This window comes from Bombina bombina, chromosome 1 (assembly GCF_027579735.1).
Source record: "Bombina bombina isolate aBomBom1 chromosome 1, aBomBom1.pri, whole genome shotgun sequence".
In the NCBI taxonomy this organism is placed as follows: domain Eukaryota; kingdom Metazoa; phylum Chordata; class Amphibia; order Anura; family Bombinatoridae; genus Bombina; species Bombina bombina.
Window position 1 is genome coordinate 190,201,012 of NC_069499.1, and position 18,651 is coordinate 190,219,662.

An 18,651-nucleotide genomic window follows, 5' to 3' on the forward strand; every position below is an offset into this window, starting at 1 on the left:
ACGTTGGGGTTGGCAGATTAGGGGTTAATAATATTTAACTAGTGTTTGTGATACGGGAGTGCGGCGGTTTAGGGGTTAATATGTTTATTATAGTGGCGCTGATGTCCGGAGTGGCAGATTAGGGGTTAATCATTTTATTATAGTGTTTACGATGCCGGAGGGCCTCAGTTTAGGGGTTAATAGGAAGTTTATGGGTGTACTTTGTAACACTTTAGTTATGAGTTTTATGCTACAGCTTTGTAGCGCAAAACCCATAACTACTGACTTTAGATGGCGGTACGAATCTTGTCGGTATAGGCTGTACCACTCACTTTTTGGCCTCCCAGGCAAAACTCGTAATACTGGCGCTATGGAAGTCCCATTGAAAAAGGACTTTTTTAAAGGTGCGGTAGTTACGTAGCGTTACGGCCAAAAAAGTATGCGGTACAGCTATACCTACAAGACTCGTAATAGCAGCGGTAGTAAAAAAGCAGCGTTATGAGCTATAACGCAAAACTCGTAATCTAGCCGTCTGTAAATTAGAACACACACACTAGCAATAAGCCAATATGTTTAGCATATAACACTATATAAGGTTCCCATCATAAATTTATACAGATTGTGGACAATGCAAAGACACTGAGAAGCTATAAATATTATTAATTACTCAAACTACTTCCTCAACTAGTAAATTAATTTGCCTAAAAAAAACTGTAAATAGGTGTGGCATGTAAATATTCCATGTCTGGGACAGTGTAAATAACTGCCCACTGTTTGTAGTACCACCCTATAGTCTCTCAAGGATGGTTTGCTGTCTTATATAAATATATATAACTTTATGTATATATTACTTGTCTATATCTATTTTCAGGGGCAGTAATTGTTTTAGGGAAGACCCATCGATTTAGATTTAATCATCCTGCTGAAGCTGCTATACTCAGGCAAAAGAGATCAGTAAGTTAAACTTCTTCATTCCCGTGTTATGGTTTAACAGGATATTGCATTGTAGATAGATTTTATGAAAATGCTCTTTTCTTTCCTAAGATATGGTGAGTCCACGACGTCATGAATTACTAGTGGGAATATCTCTCCTGGCCAGCAGGAGGCGGCAAAGAGCACCACAGCAAAGCTGTTAAGTATCACTCCCCTACCCATAATCCCCAGTCATTCTCTTTGCCTCTGTCAATGGATGAGGTGACGTTTGGTGTGTGAAGAAATGTAATCCTTTTTTGGGATAGTTTGCCCTGCAAGCAAGGATTTGGGTATAGCTGTAGTCCATGTCAATCTCTGCTGCAGAGTAGTGGTGGCTTTTAAGCAGTTAGGAAGTGGTGCTTATTTTGTTTCTTAATATATTGCTGCCCTAAGTATAGAAAGCCGGAGTTGGTTACTCTGTTCTTTCTTTTTTACACAGGTGTCTGTAAGGAGTTTGTGTCCTTTTACGCCTTGTGAGCTGTCTTCCTGCCGGACAGGTAGACTGCAGGTAAGTGCTTTTTTGTCTTCTAGGTATAGGAGACTTTGCACTTTAAAGGATTCATTATTTATATTCTGCAGTTTTCTTTATGTGATTTAGTAATCCTTTAAATAGGATTTGATAGGCAGTATGCAGGCACTGTGTAATTTGGGGATTGCACTGTGATTATCAGCAAATATTTTGTTTTGTTTATGTTAGTAACCGTGTTTTCGTTATACGGAATGGATTGGCATCTCTGTGTTGTTTCTGCAGTCTGTCTCAGTGTATGTGCAGTTGCGTGTTGATCTCTGTATCCTCTTCAAGTCTCCAGGAATTGCGGTAGGCACCTCAGCGCTGCTGAGGTGTAGAGGTTCTCAAGTTTTAGTCTTTATGTCCGTTTGGCCTTGCTACAGCTCCCAGAATTTTTTCAAAAGTGATCAGTGATCAGGTCCCGGGGAATTGCAGTGGCGCCTTACTTAGACAACATTTTGCATCAGGCGTCATCTTTTCAACAAGCAAGCTCTCATACAGAGATCTTGTTGTCTTTTCTACGTTCCCACGGATGGAAAGTGAATCTGGGAAAGAGTTCCCTTGTTCCAGCTACAAGGGTGGTGTTCTTAGGGACTATAATAGATTTCCTATCAATGAAGATTTTTCTGATTGATGTCAGGAAATCTAAAATTCTCTCTGCTTGCCACTCTCTTCAGTTTACTTTTCAGCCATCAGTAGCCCATTGTATGGAGGTGATTGGTTTGATGGTCGCTTCCATGGACATTCACTTTGCTCGATTCCATTTGAGAGCTCTGCAATTATGCATGCTCAAGCAATGGAAAGGAAACCATTTGGATCTGATAGATCTAGACGTGTCAACAAAAGACTCTCTTCCGTGGTGGTTTTCTCAGGAACATCTGTCTCAGGGCACATGCTTCCGGAGAACTTCTTGGGTGATTGTGACCACGGATGCTAGGCTGGGGAGCAGTCTGGGACTTGTTAAGGGCGCAGGGATTATGGACTCCGAAGAAGTCTGTTTTCCCCATAAACATCTTAGAGTTGAGAGCAATTTACAATTCTCTGATAACTTGGCCTCAGTTGGCTTTAGCATGCTTTATCAGATTTCAGTCGGACAATATCACCTCAGTGGCTTACATCAACCACCAGGGAGGAACTTGGAGTTCCTTAGCTATGAGGCAGGTGGCTTGGATTATTCAGTGGGCGGAAGTTCACGATTGTTGTCTATTTGCAATCCACATTTCAGGAGTGGACAATTGGGAAGCGGATTTTATGAGCAGACAGACATTTCATTCCGGGGAGTGGGCTCTCCATCCGGAAGTGTTCTCCAGGTTAACCCTCAAATGGGGGGTGCTGGAGTTGGATCTGATGGCGTCTCGGCAGAACGCCAAGCTTCCAAGGTATGGTTCAAGGTCAAGAGATCCGCAGGCAGCTCTGATAGATGCTCTGGCAGTGCCTTGGGGGTTTGGTCTAGTTTATCTGTTTCCACCGTTTGCTCTCCTTCCACGAGTCATTGCTCGTATCAAACAAGAGAAAGTGTCAGTAATTCTAAAAGCTCCTGCATGGCTGCGCAGGATCTGGTATGCAGACCTAGTGAACATGTCAACTCTGCCTCCTTGGAGGCTGCCTCTGAGGAAGGATCTTCTAATTCAGGGTCCTTTCTTCCATCCAAATCTCGTTTCCTTGAAACTGACTGCTTGGAAATTGAACTCTTAATTTTGTCTAAGTGTGGTTTGTCTAAGCGTGGAGTCGGTCATTGAGACCATGATCCAGACTCGCAAACCTGTTACTCGGAAAATGTATCATAGTTATGGCGTAAATACCTTTATTAGTGGGAATTTAAGGGCTACTCTTGGAGTAGGGTTAGGATTCCTAGAATTTTTTCTTTTCTCCAGGAAGGTCTGGAGAAAGGGTTGTCAGTCAGTTCTCTTAAAGGTCAGATTTCTGCTTTATCTATTCTGTTGCATAAGCGGTTGGCGGTTGTGCCAGATGTTTAATCTTTTTGTCAGGCCTTGGTCAGAATCAGGCCTGTGTTTAGGTTGGTTACTCCTCCTTGGAGTCTTAACCTTGTTCTTAAGGTTTTGCAGCAGCCTCCGTTTGAGCCAATGCATTCCATAGATATTAAACTGTTATCTTGGAAGGTTTTGTTTCTTGTTGCTATTTCTTCTGCGAGGAGAGTTTCGTAACTCTTGGCTTTGCAGTATGATTCTCCTTACCTTATCTTTCATGCGGATAATGTGATCCTACGTACTAGGTTGGGTTTTCTTGCTAAAGTGGTTTCGGTTAGGAATATTAATCAGGAAATTGTTTTTCCTTCTCTCTGTCCCAATCCTTCTTCTCATAATGAGCGTCTGTTGCACAACTTGGATGTAGTGTGTGCTTTAAAATTCTATTTCCAGATGACTAAGGATTTTCGCCAGTCTTCTGCCCTTTTTGTTTGTTTCTGGGGAAAGCGTAAGGGTCAGAAGGCTACTGCTACTTCTCTTTCCTTTTGGTTGAGAAGTATTATTTGTTTTGCTTATGAGACTGCTGGACAGCAGCCTCGTGAGAGAGTTACAGCTCATTCTACAAGGGCTGTCTCGTCTTCTTGGGCTTTCAAAAATGAAGCTTCTGTGGAACAGATTTGCAAGGCTGCAACTTGGTTCTCTCTGCACACTTTTTCAAAGTTTTATAAATTTGATACTTTTGCCTCGGCTGAGGCCTTTTTTGGGAGGAAGGTTCTGCAAGCGGTGGTGCCTTCTGTTTAGGTCTGCCGGTCTTGTTCCCCCCCTAGTCATCTGTGTCCTTTGGTTCCCACTAGTAATTGATGATGTTGTGGACTCACCATATCTTAGGAAAGAAAAGAAAATGTATGCTTACCTGATAAATTTCTTTCTTTCTGGATATGGTGAGTCCACGACCCCACCCTTATATTTAAGACAGTTATTTTTTACTAAGCCTCAGGCACCTCTACACCTTTGTGTTATTCCTTTTACTATTTCCCTTCGGTCGAATGACTGGGGATTATGGGTAGGGGAGGGATACTTAACAGCTTTGCTGTGGTGCTCTTTGCCGCCTCCTGCTGGCCAGGAGAGATTTTCCCACTAGTAATTGATGACCATATTCAGAAAGAAAGAAATGTATCAGGTAAGCATAAATATTGTTTCTCTTTTAAGGTGTATCCAGTCCACGGGTTCATCCTTTATTTGTGGGATATTCTCCTTCCTAACAGGAAGTGGCAAAGAGAGCACACAGCAGAGCTGTCCATATAGCTCCCCCTCTAGCTCCACCCCCCAGTCATTCTCTTTGCCGGCTCTAAGCAATAGGGTCCCTCTCGGAAGGGTAAAGTGAATGTGGTGTTAGATTTGTAGTTTTTTGTTCTACAAGCAAAAGCTTGTTATTTTAAATGGTACCGGTTTGTACTATTTACTCTCCTGCAGAAAAGAGATGAAGATTTCTGCAGGGAGGAAAATGATTTTAGCATGTTGTAACTAAAATCCACTGCTGTTCCCACAAAGGACTGAGGAGTACCAGAAATCTTCAGTTGGGGGGAACGGTTTGCAGGTTAGGCTGCAATAAGGTATGTTCAGTCATTTATTTCTAGATAAGACTGTGATAATGCTAGAAAAGGACTAATGAGATCCCCATGAGGGAAGGGTAAGCTTTATTCAGAGACTAAGTATGGAATTGCTAGCTTACATAACAGGGCTAATTTTGCTGGTTTACACTACTTAATGGCAAACGGTTTTTATTGAAAAATATCATTTTTTGAGGCACTTTGAAGGTCCCTTTGGGTTTCTTTCAGGGGTTGTTACCCACATGGCTATTATTAAAACACTTAGGAGTGTTTCTTTAGGCCTCACTGCACCGGAGTAAGGTGGGAGGGGCCTAATTTTGCGCCTCAGATGCGCAGTTATATCTGACTAGATCTTCAGGCTGTTTCACATGGAGGGTCCTGCTGCAGTTTGAGGGCCTATAAGAAGCTTTTTCCCCACAAATCTGGTTCCTAAGGGCAGGTAGGGCCACAGCAGAGCTGTGGCAGGGTGCTGAAGTTGTTTTAATCGGTTGTTAGCTTGCTATTGATCCGGTTTGGGCTGACTGCGACCCTTTGGTGGTTCCAGAGAAATTGTGTAAAATGGACAAGTACCTAGAAGTGCCTGTTTACACTGATGTGTTCCCGGTCCCTAAGAGGATTGCGGATATAGTAACTAGGGAGTGGGATAGACCAGGTATTCCGTTTGTTCCCCCTCCTGTTTTTAAGAAAATGTTCCCCATATCTGACACCACACGGGACTTGTGGCAGACGGTCCCTAAGGTGGAGGGGGCTGTTTCATCACTTGCTAAACGCACAACCATACCAATTGAGGACAGTTGTGCTTTTAAAGACCCAATGGATAAAAAATTAGAGGGTTTACTTAAGATAATTTTTGTTCAACAAGGTTTTCTTCTCCAACCTATAGCGTGCATTGTTCCTGTAACTACTGCAGCTGCTTTGTGGTTCGAGGAGCTGGAAGATGCGCTCCAGACGGAGACCTCATATGAGGACATTATGGACAGAATTAAGGCTCCTAAGCTGGCAAATTCTTTTATCACAGATGCCGCTTTCCAACTAGCTAAGTTAGCGGCAAAGAATTCAGGTTTCACCATTCTGGCGCGCAGGGCGCTATGGCTGAAGTCCTGGTCGGCCGATGTGTCGTCAAAATCCAAACTACTGAACATCCCTTTCAAAGGAAAGACCATTTTCGGGCCTGAATTGAAAGAGATTATCTCAGAAATCACTGGGGGAAAAGGCCATGCTCTCCCTCAGGACAAGTCCTTTAAGACAAAGAACAAACAAAATAATTTTCGTTCCTTTCGAAATTTCAGGAGCGGTCTCGCTTCATCCTCCCCTGCTGCAAAGCAAGAGGGTAACACTTCACAACCCAGGGCAGCCTGGAAACCTTACCAGGGCTGGAACAAGGGTAAACAGGCCAAGAAGCCTGCAGCTGCCTCCAAGACAGCATGAAGGGGTAGCCCCCGATCCGGGACCGGATCTAGTGGGGGGCAGACTCTCTCTCTTCGCTCAGGCCTGGGCAAGAGACGTACACGATCCCTGGGCCTTAGAGATTGTATCCCAGGGATATCTTCTAGAATTCAAGGACTCCCCTCCAAGGGGAAGGTTCCACATTTCTCGTTTGTCTACAGACCAGACAAAGAAAGAGGCGTTCTTACACTGTGTAGAAGACCTACACACAATGGGAGTGATCCACCCAGTTCCAATTGTGGAACAAGGGCTGGGTTTTTACTCAATCCTGTTTGTGGTTCCCAAAAAAGAGGGAACTTTCAGACCAATCCTGGATCTCAAAATTCTAAACAAATTCCTCAGAGTCCCGTCATTCAAGATGGAGACCATTCGGACAATCTTACCAATGATCCAGGAGGGTCAATATATGACTACCGTGGATCTACAGGATGCGTATCTGCACATTCCTATCCACAAAGATCATCACCAGTTTCTCAGGTTCGCCTTTCTGGACAAGCATTATCAGTTTGTGGCTCTTCCTTTCGGGTTGGCCACTGCTCCCAGAATTTTCACAAAGGTGCTAGGGTCCCTCCTGGCGGTTCTAAGACCGCAGGGCATAGCAGTGGCGCCTTACCTAGACGACATCTTAATTCAGGCGTCGACTTTCCAAAGAGCCAAGTCTCACACGGAAATTGTATTGGCCTTTCTGAGGTCTCACGGGTGGAAGGTGAACATCAAAAAGAGTTCTCTCTCCCCCCTCACAAGAGTTCCATTCCTTGGAACCCTAAAAGGCTCGGTAGAAATGAAGATATTTCTGACGGAGGTCAGAAAGTTAAAACTCTTAACTACTTGCCGAGCTCTTCATTCCATTCCTCGGCCGTCTGTAGCTCAGTGCATGGAGACAATCGGACTAATGGTAGTGACAATGGACATAGTCCCTTTTGCACGGATACATCTCAGACCACTGCAACTATGCATGCTCAAACAGTGGAATGGGGATTATGCAGATTTGTCTCCTCAAATACAGTTGGACCAGGAGACCAGAGATTCTCTTCTCTGGTGGTTGTCTCAGGATCACCTGTCTCAGGGAATGTGTTTCCGCAGACCAGAGTGGATCATCGTAATGACCGACGCCAGTCTATTGGGCTGGGGTGCAGTCTGGGACTCCCTGAAAGCTCAGGGCTTATGGTCTCGGGAAGAAGCTCTTCTCCCGATAAACATTCTGGAACTGAGGGCGATATTCAACGCTCTTCAGACATGGCCTCAGCTAGCTGCGGCCAAATTCATCAGATTTCAGTCGGACAACATCACGACTGTAGCCTACATCAACCATCAAGGGGGCACAAGGAGTCCCCTAGCAATGATGGAAGTAACCAAAATAATCAGGTGGGCGGAGGATCACTCTTGCCACCTCTCAGCAATTCACATCCCAGGAGTAGACAACTGGGAGGCGGATTTTCTAAGTCGTCAGACTTTTCATCCGGGGGAGTGGGAACTCCACCCGGAGGTATTTGCCCAGCTGACTCAGCTATGGGGCACTCCGGAATTGGATCTGATGGCGTCCCGTCAGAATGCTAAACTTCCTCTTTATGTATCCAGATCCCCAGGTGGTGTTGATAGATGCTCTAGCAGCGCCTTGGTCCTTCAATCTGGCCTATGTGTTTCCACCGTTTCCTCTCCTTCCTCGTCTGGTTGCCAGAATCAAGCAGGAGAGGGCGTCGGTGATTCTAATAGCGCCTGCGTGGCCACGCAGGACATGGTATGCAGACCTAGTGGACATGTCATCCGTTCCACCATGGACTCTGCCAATGAGGCAGGACCTTCTACTTCAAGGTCCTTTCAAACATCCAAATCTAATTTCTCTGCGTCTGACTGCTTGGAGATTGAATGCCTAATTCTATCTAAGCGTGGTTTCTCTGAGTCGGTTATCGATACCCTGATTCAGGCTAGAAAGCCTGTCACCAGGAAAATCTACCATAAGATTTGGCGAAAATATCAAGGGTTACTCATGGAGTAAGATTAGGATTCCCAGGATATTGTCCTTTCTCCAAGATGGATTGGAGAAAGGATTGTCAGCTAGTTCCTTAAAAGGACAAATATCTGCTTTGTCTATTCTTTTACACAAACGTCTGGCAGAGGTACCAGACGTTCAAGCATTTACTCAGGCTTTAGTCAGAATCAAGCCTGTTTATAGACCTGTGGCTCCGCCATGGAGTCTGAATTTAGTTATTTCAGTTCTGCAAGGGGTTCCGTTTGAACCTTTACATTCCATAGATATTAAGCTTTTATCTTGGAAAGTTTTGTTTTTGGTAGCTATCTCTTCTGCTCGAAGAGTTTCAGAGTTATCTGCTTTACAGTGTGACTCACCTTACTTGGTGTTCCATGCAGATAAGGTAGTTTTTCATACCAAACCCGGTTTTCTTCCTAAGGTTGTGTCTGATAAGAATATTAACCAGGAAATTGTTGTTCCTTCTCTGTGTCCTAATCCTTCTTCGAAGAAGGAACGTTTGTTACACAATCTTGATGTGGTTCGTGCTTTAAAGTTCTATTTACAAGCAACTAAGGATTTCAGACAAACAACTTCATTGTTTGTTATCTATTCTGGTAAGAGGAGAGGTCAGAAGGCGACTGCTACCTCTCTTTCCTTTTGGCTGAAAAGCATCATCCGTCTGGCCTATGAGACTGCTGGCCAGCAGCCTCCTGAAACAATTACTGCTCATTCTACCAGAGCAGTGGCTTCCACATGGGCTTTTAAAAATGAGGCTTCTGTTGAACAGATTTGTAAGGCAGCGACTTGGTCTTCGCTGCATACTTTTTCCAAATTTTACAAATTCGATACTTTTGCTTCTTTGGGGGCTATTTTTGGGAGAAAGGTTTTACAAGCAGTGGTGCCTTCCGTTTAAGGTACCTGTCTTTTTCCCTCCCTTCATCCGTGTCCTAAAGCTTTGGTATTGGTATCCCACAAGTAAAGGATGAACCCGTGGACTGGATACACCTTACAAGAGAAAACAGAATTTATGCTTACCTGATAAATTACTTTCTCTTGTGGTGTATCCAGTCCACGGCCCGCCCTGGCTATTAGTCAGGTAGATTTTTAGTTTAAACTACAGTCACCACTGCACCCTATGGCTTCTCCTTTTTCTTCCTAACCTTCGGTCGAATGACTGGGGCGTGGAGGTAGAGGGGGAGCTATATGGACAGCTCTGCTGTGTGCTCTCTTTGCCACTTCCTGTTAGGAAGGAGAATATCCCACAAGTAAAGGATGAACCGTGGACTGGATACACCACAAGAGAAAGTAATTTATCAGGTAAGCATAAATTCTGTTGTTTTTTTTGTTTCTAGTTTATTATACCATTTGTTTTAAATAATCTCCCTGTTCCTATTGCTGTGTGTTTTTTTTTTGTTGCAAAATGAGCACAGTGTAGCACCTGCCCCCAGTGTGATTAGAGAGCTGTCATGTTAAAAACATAGGTTACATTCTGACTGATCTGGGCATGAGCAAATCTGACTCCCTGTTACCTAGTCTATTCACTTTATAGTAAACCAGCTCATGTTATGCCAGTAGATTTATGATATCAGGTTAAATAAAACTTTCTGTAGAGGCCCCAGCCCCCTGTAGGGCTGTAACAGGAAGTAATGGACACTGTACACATGTAGTGTAAAAATGAAATGAAAGGTAAAAACCATCTAAAATGACAAATATTAAAGTGAATGTGAATTTTGATGCTAAAGTACCCGGGTTTTAAAAATTCGATTAAAAACAGGGGCACTTTAATTCATCAAAATTTACATTTCACTCCTGTTGTGAAAAAAAACGTACCTTTTTAAACTTGACAGCAGCTTCAGCTTCCTCCGGTCGTCGCAAGCCATTTCTGATGTCAGAAATGATGGATAGGTCATCCACCAATCACGGCTTCCCCCCGGGTAATCAATGTCTGATTCAACGCCGTGATTGGAGGAAGCCTCATTTTAGACCCAGGAAGAGGCTTTACAACGGGTGGAGGAAGCTGGAGCTGCTGTCAAGATTAAAAATTAAGGGTTTTTTTCACAACAGGAGTGAAATGTAAATTTTGATTTAATTTAATGTCTTAATCAAATTTTTAAAAACCGGCCACTTTAGCATCAAAATTTACATTCACTTTAAAATTGCAATGATTTCTATTATATATAAGCCACTGCTTAGTATTTATTCAATTACAATGAACCACTGTTTAACATCCCTTTTTTGTTGTTGTTGTAATTTTGGTAGTGAATTATCCTACATATCCCACATAGCTGTACTTTTTATTTTACAGTTAACAGTTTATTTTATTTTTTATTCTGTTTAGGATTATTTAGAAACAAAAGTATTTCTGCCTTTAATCCTTTGCAATTAAATAACTTGATGATAATTTGGTGTATAAATAAAATCTCAGAACTGTGCATAGGACGTGAAGCACGAACAATTCATACATTTCCTTATTTATTGTAGAGTAATAATTCATGCGTTTTGCTTTTTTCCCTATAGGACAGTCAGGCTTCCATTTTAAGCAGTGGATCTCTAGAATGGTTAGATTTATCTGGCGATTTTTCAGCTTCTGATAGAAACTCCTTCTTTGTAAATAAAAGGTATGTTAAGCATAATGTGTTGCAGCTATGTCTGTAAACAGTTATATTTCATATTCTCCTGTTCTTAAAAAAAATAAGCATTATTCAAAAGATCTGTTGATAGCAAGTGTGTAACATAATACACTGAACTGATCTAACACACAGGCTTTCTCACTACTAATTTCTTATCTTTACTGGCTGTAGTGACCACTTCACGTAAAGGGACATCAATTCCAATTTATTTATTTCATGATTCAGATAGAGAATACAATTTTAAACAACTTTCCAATTTACTTTTTTTCTATGTAATCTGCTTCATTTTCTTGGTATCCTTTGTTGAATTAGCAGTAATACACTACTGGGAGCTAGCTGAAAATCAATAGCAAGAGGCATATTTGTGCAGACCCCAATCAGCAGCTTCTGAGCCTACCTAGGTGTACTTTTCAACATAACAAGGAGAACAAAACAAATTAGATAATAGAAATACATTAGAAAATTCTGATTCATGAAAATGTTGGGGTTTCGTGCTTCTTAATATTGTCACAATTCTGTCATAGAAGCTGCTTCCTAATAATTTTACATTGGAATACATGCAGAAAAATGTATTTATTGTATTAGAGAAAAAAAAGAAACACAAAGATTCATCATCTCTGCATACATTTACACTCCATTTTTTATTAGGTTGTGTAAATGTATACAGCAGGCTAGCACTTAATATGGGATAGATCTTTTAGGGTTTGAGTGCTGTATTCATACCTTGGGAGTATTCCTCAGAGAATTCCCTGCTTAGGCTCTCAAATGTTATAAAAAGAAAAGTATTCTAGACTCTTATGTCTTCATAATGCCAGACATTTATTTTACTGCATAAGGTTCCAAACAGAAATGTCTTTTAACCCTTTGAGTGCTAAGCTGAATTCTATATTTTTCAGTTTTTTTACTATTTAAAAAAAACTTTTTTTTTTACTTTTATTTTTCCCCCCAGATCCCCAAGACTTACACCATTGGAAAGGTTATGCGATTACCTTTCCAATGGTAGGTATTGGGGGTCTGTAGCTGCTTAGATCCCTGAGATACAAGTTTCTAAGCAGCATGCCCCCTTTCCCTATACTTTGTATGGACAATTTTAAATAAAGTTGCACGGTGACGTCATCACGTCATTGCACGTGACGTCGCCGCACGTAACGGGAAGCCTCGGCGATGCCTGTCACTATGCAGGCCCGATCGCTGGGGTAGGAGCTGGTGGGGGCCCCCAGATTGGAAAAAAGTAGTTGAGTGCTAATGACGGCTCTGAGCCGTCATTAGCACTCAAGGGGTTAATTACAAGGTATTTACTGTCCTTTAACGTGTGAACTGAGCAAGCAATGGGATTTTATTAATTAAAAAACAGTGGCACAAAAAAAAGAAAATGAAGTTTCAGCAGTTCCAAGTTGTTACATTTAAAAAGCCAAGGAATCCTTTGGAAAGCTGTTGTAAAGTTGTTTCCTTATTAATTGGAATACCAATGTTGAATTGTTTTTATGTAAGGTATAGATGTTTTCATGAAACAAATGCATTTGAAAAGCATTATTATCTAAGTATGATTATCTAATTATAAGTTATTTGTAGAGTTTTTAAATTCACTTTGAATGGGAATTCTGATTAATTGGAATGTGCCCAAGTGGAAATAAGAATGTGTTGCATGAAATTTTGAAATACCATTTTGCAATGTGGCCACAAGATGGCAGTAATGTTTTTTTTGCTGATATTTTACATAATTGTAGTAGTGTTATGTGTTTATTAAACATATCCATGTTCTCCTGATGACCTGTTTAACCTTTTAAAGCCGTTATGCCGTTCCATTCCGTCATAATTAGACTGGGCTTTAAAGCCGTTATGACGGAATGGAACGTCATAACTAACGGCTGTCCTGAAGCCTTCTGTGCTTCAGGGATTTAATCGCGGTCTGGAGGGCAATCCTAGGATTGTAGGGACGCCCCCCAGATGCGATCCAATAATTGAAATCTCGCGATCGTATGCACGATCGCGTAGTTTCAATTTGTCTACATCGGAACAGTTGTTCCGATGTAGGCACTTTAACCCTGTCACGAAAGGGTTAAAGGGACAGTGTACTGAAAAATTGTGTTTCTCTTTATGTGTTTCCAGTGACTTGTTATACCAGCTGCAGAGTATAAAATGTATAAGAAATTGTTTCTATCTTTATTTTTTTGTATATGAAATAGCTGGTTTTGTTCTTTGAAACCACAACCCATCAAAATGGGTTCAGTTTGCACTTTCTTTATATTATCTTTGTCTTTATACCAAAGTCCAATACTTTGAAAAATAAACATTTTATTACTTACAATCCCAGTGGGGGGTAGGAGAGAGAATTTATTTTGCTAGGTATGTTTACACAGCTTTTCTATAACCAATACGCCAATACATATGTAGTATAAGTAGGTATACCACGTATAGCTAATCAGCTATTTCAAATACAGAGATAATAGTAAATTAGCTATTTGCAAACAATGTAGGGTACATTGTCCCTTTGATAGGCATACCACATGGATGATTTTATTGAGAATTTTGCTAAAATTCTAAATTAAATTGGAAAAAGCTAATATTAATATATTAATAATATTAATATTTTTCAATATTTTTTTGCACAAAATCTGTTAATGTTAAATTACACAATAATATTGGTGGTTGTACATATATGTCTCTTGTTATTGGCTCATACAGTGTGTTTAGCTACTTCCCCGAAATGCATTGTTTCTCCTTCAACAAAGAATACCAAGAGAATGAAGCAAATCTGATCATAAAAGTAAATTGGAAAGTTGATTAAAATTGTATCTATCTGAAACATAAATGAAAACAATTTGGGTTTCATGTCTCTTTAATTAACTTTTATAAATAACAGAAAATGTTATAATATTGCAAATTATTACATTGCCCCTACCCGACTATTTCATAATTCTATCCTAGTAACAACATTTTCTGTGAAGAACACTGTGCATGAAAATCCAAATTAAACTTTGATGATTTAGATAGAGCGTGCAAGATAGAATACAACTCAGGAGTGTGCATGTGTCTGGAGCAATGTCTGGCAGCAGTGTTTGTAACAATGTATTACATTTTATTTATCACACTTAAAGGGATAGTATACACTGTTTTGTATATAACTGCATGTAATAGACACTACTATAAAGAATAATATGCACAGATACTGATATAAAAATCCAGTATAAAACCGTTTAAAAACTTACTTAGAAGCTCCCACTTTAGCACTGTTGAAAAGGTTAGGCTGGACACCCACTGCAAGTGGTTCTATAGCAAAAAGTGCACACTTCCCCCCTCCCCCTTACTCTGCATATGAGAAGACTCTACACAAACAGGAGCAAGCTGGAGTAGGTATACATCAGTATTCTCCTAAAACGTTGGGGCTTGGTTAGGAGTCTGAAAATCAGTGCAATGTTATTTAAAAATAAGCAAAACTATACTTTAAAAAAAAAAAAAGCTGTAAAGGCTAAAGAAATGGATCATCTACAAAACATTTATGCAAAGAAAAATCTAGTGTACAATGTCCCTTTAAAGTGATGGTAAATCCAAGCATATAACAAAGGCTAGGATTTACCATCACTAAAAATAAACATTATTTTCAGTCATCACTTACTAAAAAAACGTTGTTAAACTCCTCCTATCTGTGCGGCAAGTAGACCGCTAACTCAGCGCCTCTGGCCAACCATGGCACAGCACTGTTCTCCAATGAGGTTAACATTTTTAACTCTAAACCAATAGCCATGCTAGAATGTCAGTTGACGTGCACAGCTATTGGTTTAGAGGTGGAAACGTCACCTCATTGGAGAAGAGTGCTGTGCCGTGGGCGGCTGGAGGCGCTGAGTTAGCGATATACTTGCGACACATATAGGGTGAGTTTAACAGTGTTTTTTTAGTAAATGATGACTGAAACTAATGTTTATTTCCTTCTTAATACAAGAAGGGTCCACGGCTTCATTCCTTACTGTTGGGAAATACTGAACCTGGCCACAAGGAGGAGGCAAAGACACCCCAGCCAAAGGCTTAAATACCACTCCCACTTCCCCCATCCTCCAGTTATTGTTTGGCTTTCTGCACAGGAGGATGGCAGAAGATTTCGGAATTGTTCATCAGGAGGGATATATGCCTTTCGTTATGGAACTGGAGTTTTTAGTAGTCTTGTCAGCCTCTCAGTGAGATCATTGGCGAACGTTAGAGTCTGGAGATACAGGGAGAGTCTTTCTGCGAACCCATCCAGACTGCCTACTAACAGCTCCTTAAAGGGACACTGAACCCAATTTTTTTCTTTCGTGATTCAGATAGAGCATGACATTTTAAGCAACTTTCTAATTTACTCCTATTATCAAATGTTCTTTATTCTCTTGGTATCTTTATTTGAAATGCAAGAATGTAAGTTTAGATGTCGGCCTATTTTTGGTGAACAACCAGGGTTGTTGTTGCTGATTGGTGGATAAATTCATCCACCAATAAAAAAGTGCTGCCCAGAGTACTGAACCAAAAAGAAGCTTAGATGCCTTATTTTTCAAATAAAGATAGCAAGAGAACAAAGAACAATTGATAATAGAAGTAAATTAGAAAGTTGCTTAAAACTGCATGCTCTATCTGAATCACGAAAGAAAATAAATTTGGGTTCAGTGTCCCTTTAAGCAACCAGTGTTGACGAGTTTCACCGTCTGCTTTCTTCACTCAAGTCCATGTCAGGAGCGATGCTACAAGACTGTCACACTTGAGAGGCTGTGTTTCTGTTCCACAGCACGGATTCTGGTACAGAGTGTACGAGGACAGGGTAGTGCCGCTAACTTTTCCTGTACCTGCAAAGATGGCAAATATTATTAAAAATGAATGGGATAGAATTGGATCTTCCTTTTCCCCTTTGCCTTTAAAAAATTATTCCCGGACTTTCAGCTGGAGTTGTGGGGGTCCATCCCTAAGGGTGATGGTGCTATCTCCACATTAGCTAAGCGTACTACTATCCCTCTTGAGGATAGCTCGTCTTTCAGAGTTCCGATGAATAAAAAAATTGAAACTTTTCTCAGGAAAATGTTTCAGCATACAGGATATTTATTTCAACCAGCAGCGACTGTTGTCTCAGTTGCTGGAGCTGCGGCCTACTGGTGCGACTCCTTCGCGGAATTGATCAAGGTGGAGGGTCCCCTTGACATTATCCAAGAAAGAATTAAGGCTTTGAGAATTGCTAATTCTTTTTTATGTGATGCAAACATGCAGATTATTTCCCTGAATGCTAAAATCTCTGGTTTCTTAGTGCTGACGTGTCGGGCGCTCTGGCTGAAGTCCTGGTCTGTGGACATGACTTCTAAGTCTAGACTACTTTCCCTCCCCTTTAAGGGAAACATTTTATTTGGTCCAGGCCTGGACTCCATTATTTACACAGTTACAGGGGGCAAGGGTGCCTTCCTACCACAGGATAAAAAGAACAAATCTAAGGGACAAGGATTTAATTTTAGTTCCTTTCGTTCTGAAAAGTCCCAACGTCAGCAGTCCTCCTCTAAGCCCGAGCAAACCAAGAGCACTTGGAAGCCGGCTCAATACTTTAATAAATCCAAGCAGAACCAGAAGCCTGCGAGAACAAGTCAGCATAAAGGGGCGGCTCCCAATCCAAAGCTGGATCGTGTATGGGGCAGACTGTCGCTGTTTTCAGACGCTTGGTCCAGGGACGTGCAGGATCCGTGGGTCCTTGAGGTTTCAAATTTCATCCACCCAAGGGCAGATTTCTCCTCTCAAGCCTGTCTTTAAAACCAGAAAAGAGGGAAGTCTTTCTGGGGTGTGTGCAGGATCTGCCCTCCTTAGAGGTTATTGTCCTGGTTCCTATCGCAGAAAGAGGTTTGGGATACTACTCAAACCTGTTTGTGCTCCCAAAGAAGGAGGAAACTTCCCCATTCTGGACCTAAAGTGCTTAAACAAGTTTCTAAATGTCCTCTTGTTCAAGATTGAGACAATAAGGTCTATTCTTCCTCTAGTTCAGGAAGGACAGTTTATGACCACTATAGATCTGAAGGATGCCTACTTTCACCTTCCATTCCACAGGGACCACTTCCAGTTCCTAAGGTTTGCGTTCCTGGATCAGCACTTCCAGTTCATTACACTTCTGTTTGGTCTAGCTACGGCCCCAAGAATCTTTACAAAGGTTTTAGGAGCTCTCCTGGCTGTCGCCAGAACCCAAGGTATAGCAGTAGCTCCCTACTTGGATGACATTCTGGTTTAAGCACCATCATTTCATCTAGCAGAGGACCATTCGGTTTCTCTTCTCTCTTCTTCGATCACATGGATGGAAGATAAACTTAGAGAAGAGTTCTCTCATTCCAAGCACCAGGGTAGAATTCCTGGGCACTATAATAGATTCAATATCCATGAGGATATTTCTAACCGACCAGAGACAGTGCAAACTAGTTTCGGCATGTCTTGCCCTCCGGACCTCCTTAAGGCCATCTGTGGCTCAGTGTATGGAGGTAATTGGTCTCATGGTGTCCAGCATTGACATAAATCCTTTTAACAGGTTCCGTTTCAGACCGCAACAGCTGTGCACTCTGAGGCAGTGGAACGGCGATCATTCAAATCTGTTTCAACAGATTTCCCTGGACAACCGGTCGAGAGAATCGCTCTCTTGGTGGCTCTATCCAGATCATCTGTCCCGAGGGACATGCTTTCTCAGACCATCCTGGGAGATTGTGACTATGGACGTGAGCCACTCAGGATGGGGATTGGGTGCCAAGAAGGCACAGGACCTGTGGTCTTGGGAAGAATGCTCCCTCCCAATTAACATTTTGGAACTTCGAGCAATCTACAATGCTCTGAAGGCTTGGCCTCTTCTGGGTTCATTCTGGTTTATCAGATTCCAATCAGACAATATAACCTTGGTGGCTACATCAACCATCAGGGGGGAACGAGAAGCTCCCTAGCAATGAGGTAAGTATCTCTGATTCTGGAGTGTTCGCTGTCAGCGATCCACATTCAAGGTGTGGACAACTGGGAAGCGTTTTTTTCAGCAGACAATCCTTTCATCCGGGGGAATGCTCTCTCCATCCCGAAGTGTTTGTGGAAATATGCTTCAGGTGGGGGACGCCAGAGATAGATCTCATGGCATCTCATCTCAATACCAAACTACCCAGATGTGGGTCAAGGTCTAGGGATCCTCAGGTGGAGCTACTAGATGCATTAGCAGTGCCTTGGAGGTTCAATCTAATCTACCCTTCCTCGGGTAGTGGCCTGCATCAAGCAGGAGCAGGCGTCAGTAATACTGATTGCTCCATCGTTGCCGCAAAGGACGTGGTTCGCGGAAGTTACCTTGTTGCAGGGATCTGCTGAAACAAGGTCCTTTTGTTCATCAAAATCTAGATTCTCTGAGGCTGACTGTGTGGAGATCGAATGCTTAATCCTAGCCAAGAGAGATTTTTCTGAGAGAGTTATTGATACTCTCATTCAAGCTTGTAAGCCGGTTACTCGTCGCATCTATCATAAGGTGTGGAGAACCTACTTATTCTTGTGTGAAGAGTGTGGATTTCCTTGGCATAAGGTTAAGGTTGCCAGGATGATCTGGAGAAGGTTTTTTTGGCCAGTTCCCTGAGGGGACAGATTTCGGCCTTGTCTGTTTTAC

The 18,651-nt window shown here is 41.8% G+C and overlaps 1 protein-coding gene across 2 annotated transcripts in view; it reads left to right on the top strand.

Moving 5' to 3' along the window:
• Window positions 1–18,651, top strand: part of STARD9 (StAR related lipid transfer domain containing 9) — a 511,030-nt gene that overhangs the window by 374,315 nt on the left and 118,064 nt on the right. For both annotated transcript variants that reach the window (XM_053697793.1, XM_053697794.1), the window contains exons 19-20: window positions 851–933; window positions 10,927–11,027. In XM_053697793.1, coding sequence (XP_053553768.1) covers window positions 851–933; window positions 10,927–11,027 — 184 coding nt within the window. The remainder of the gene's footprint in view (window positions 1–850; window positions 934–10,926; window positions 11,028–18,651) is intronic.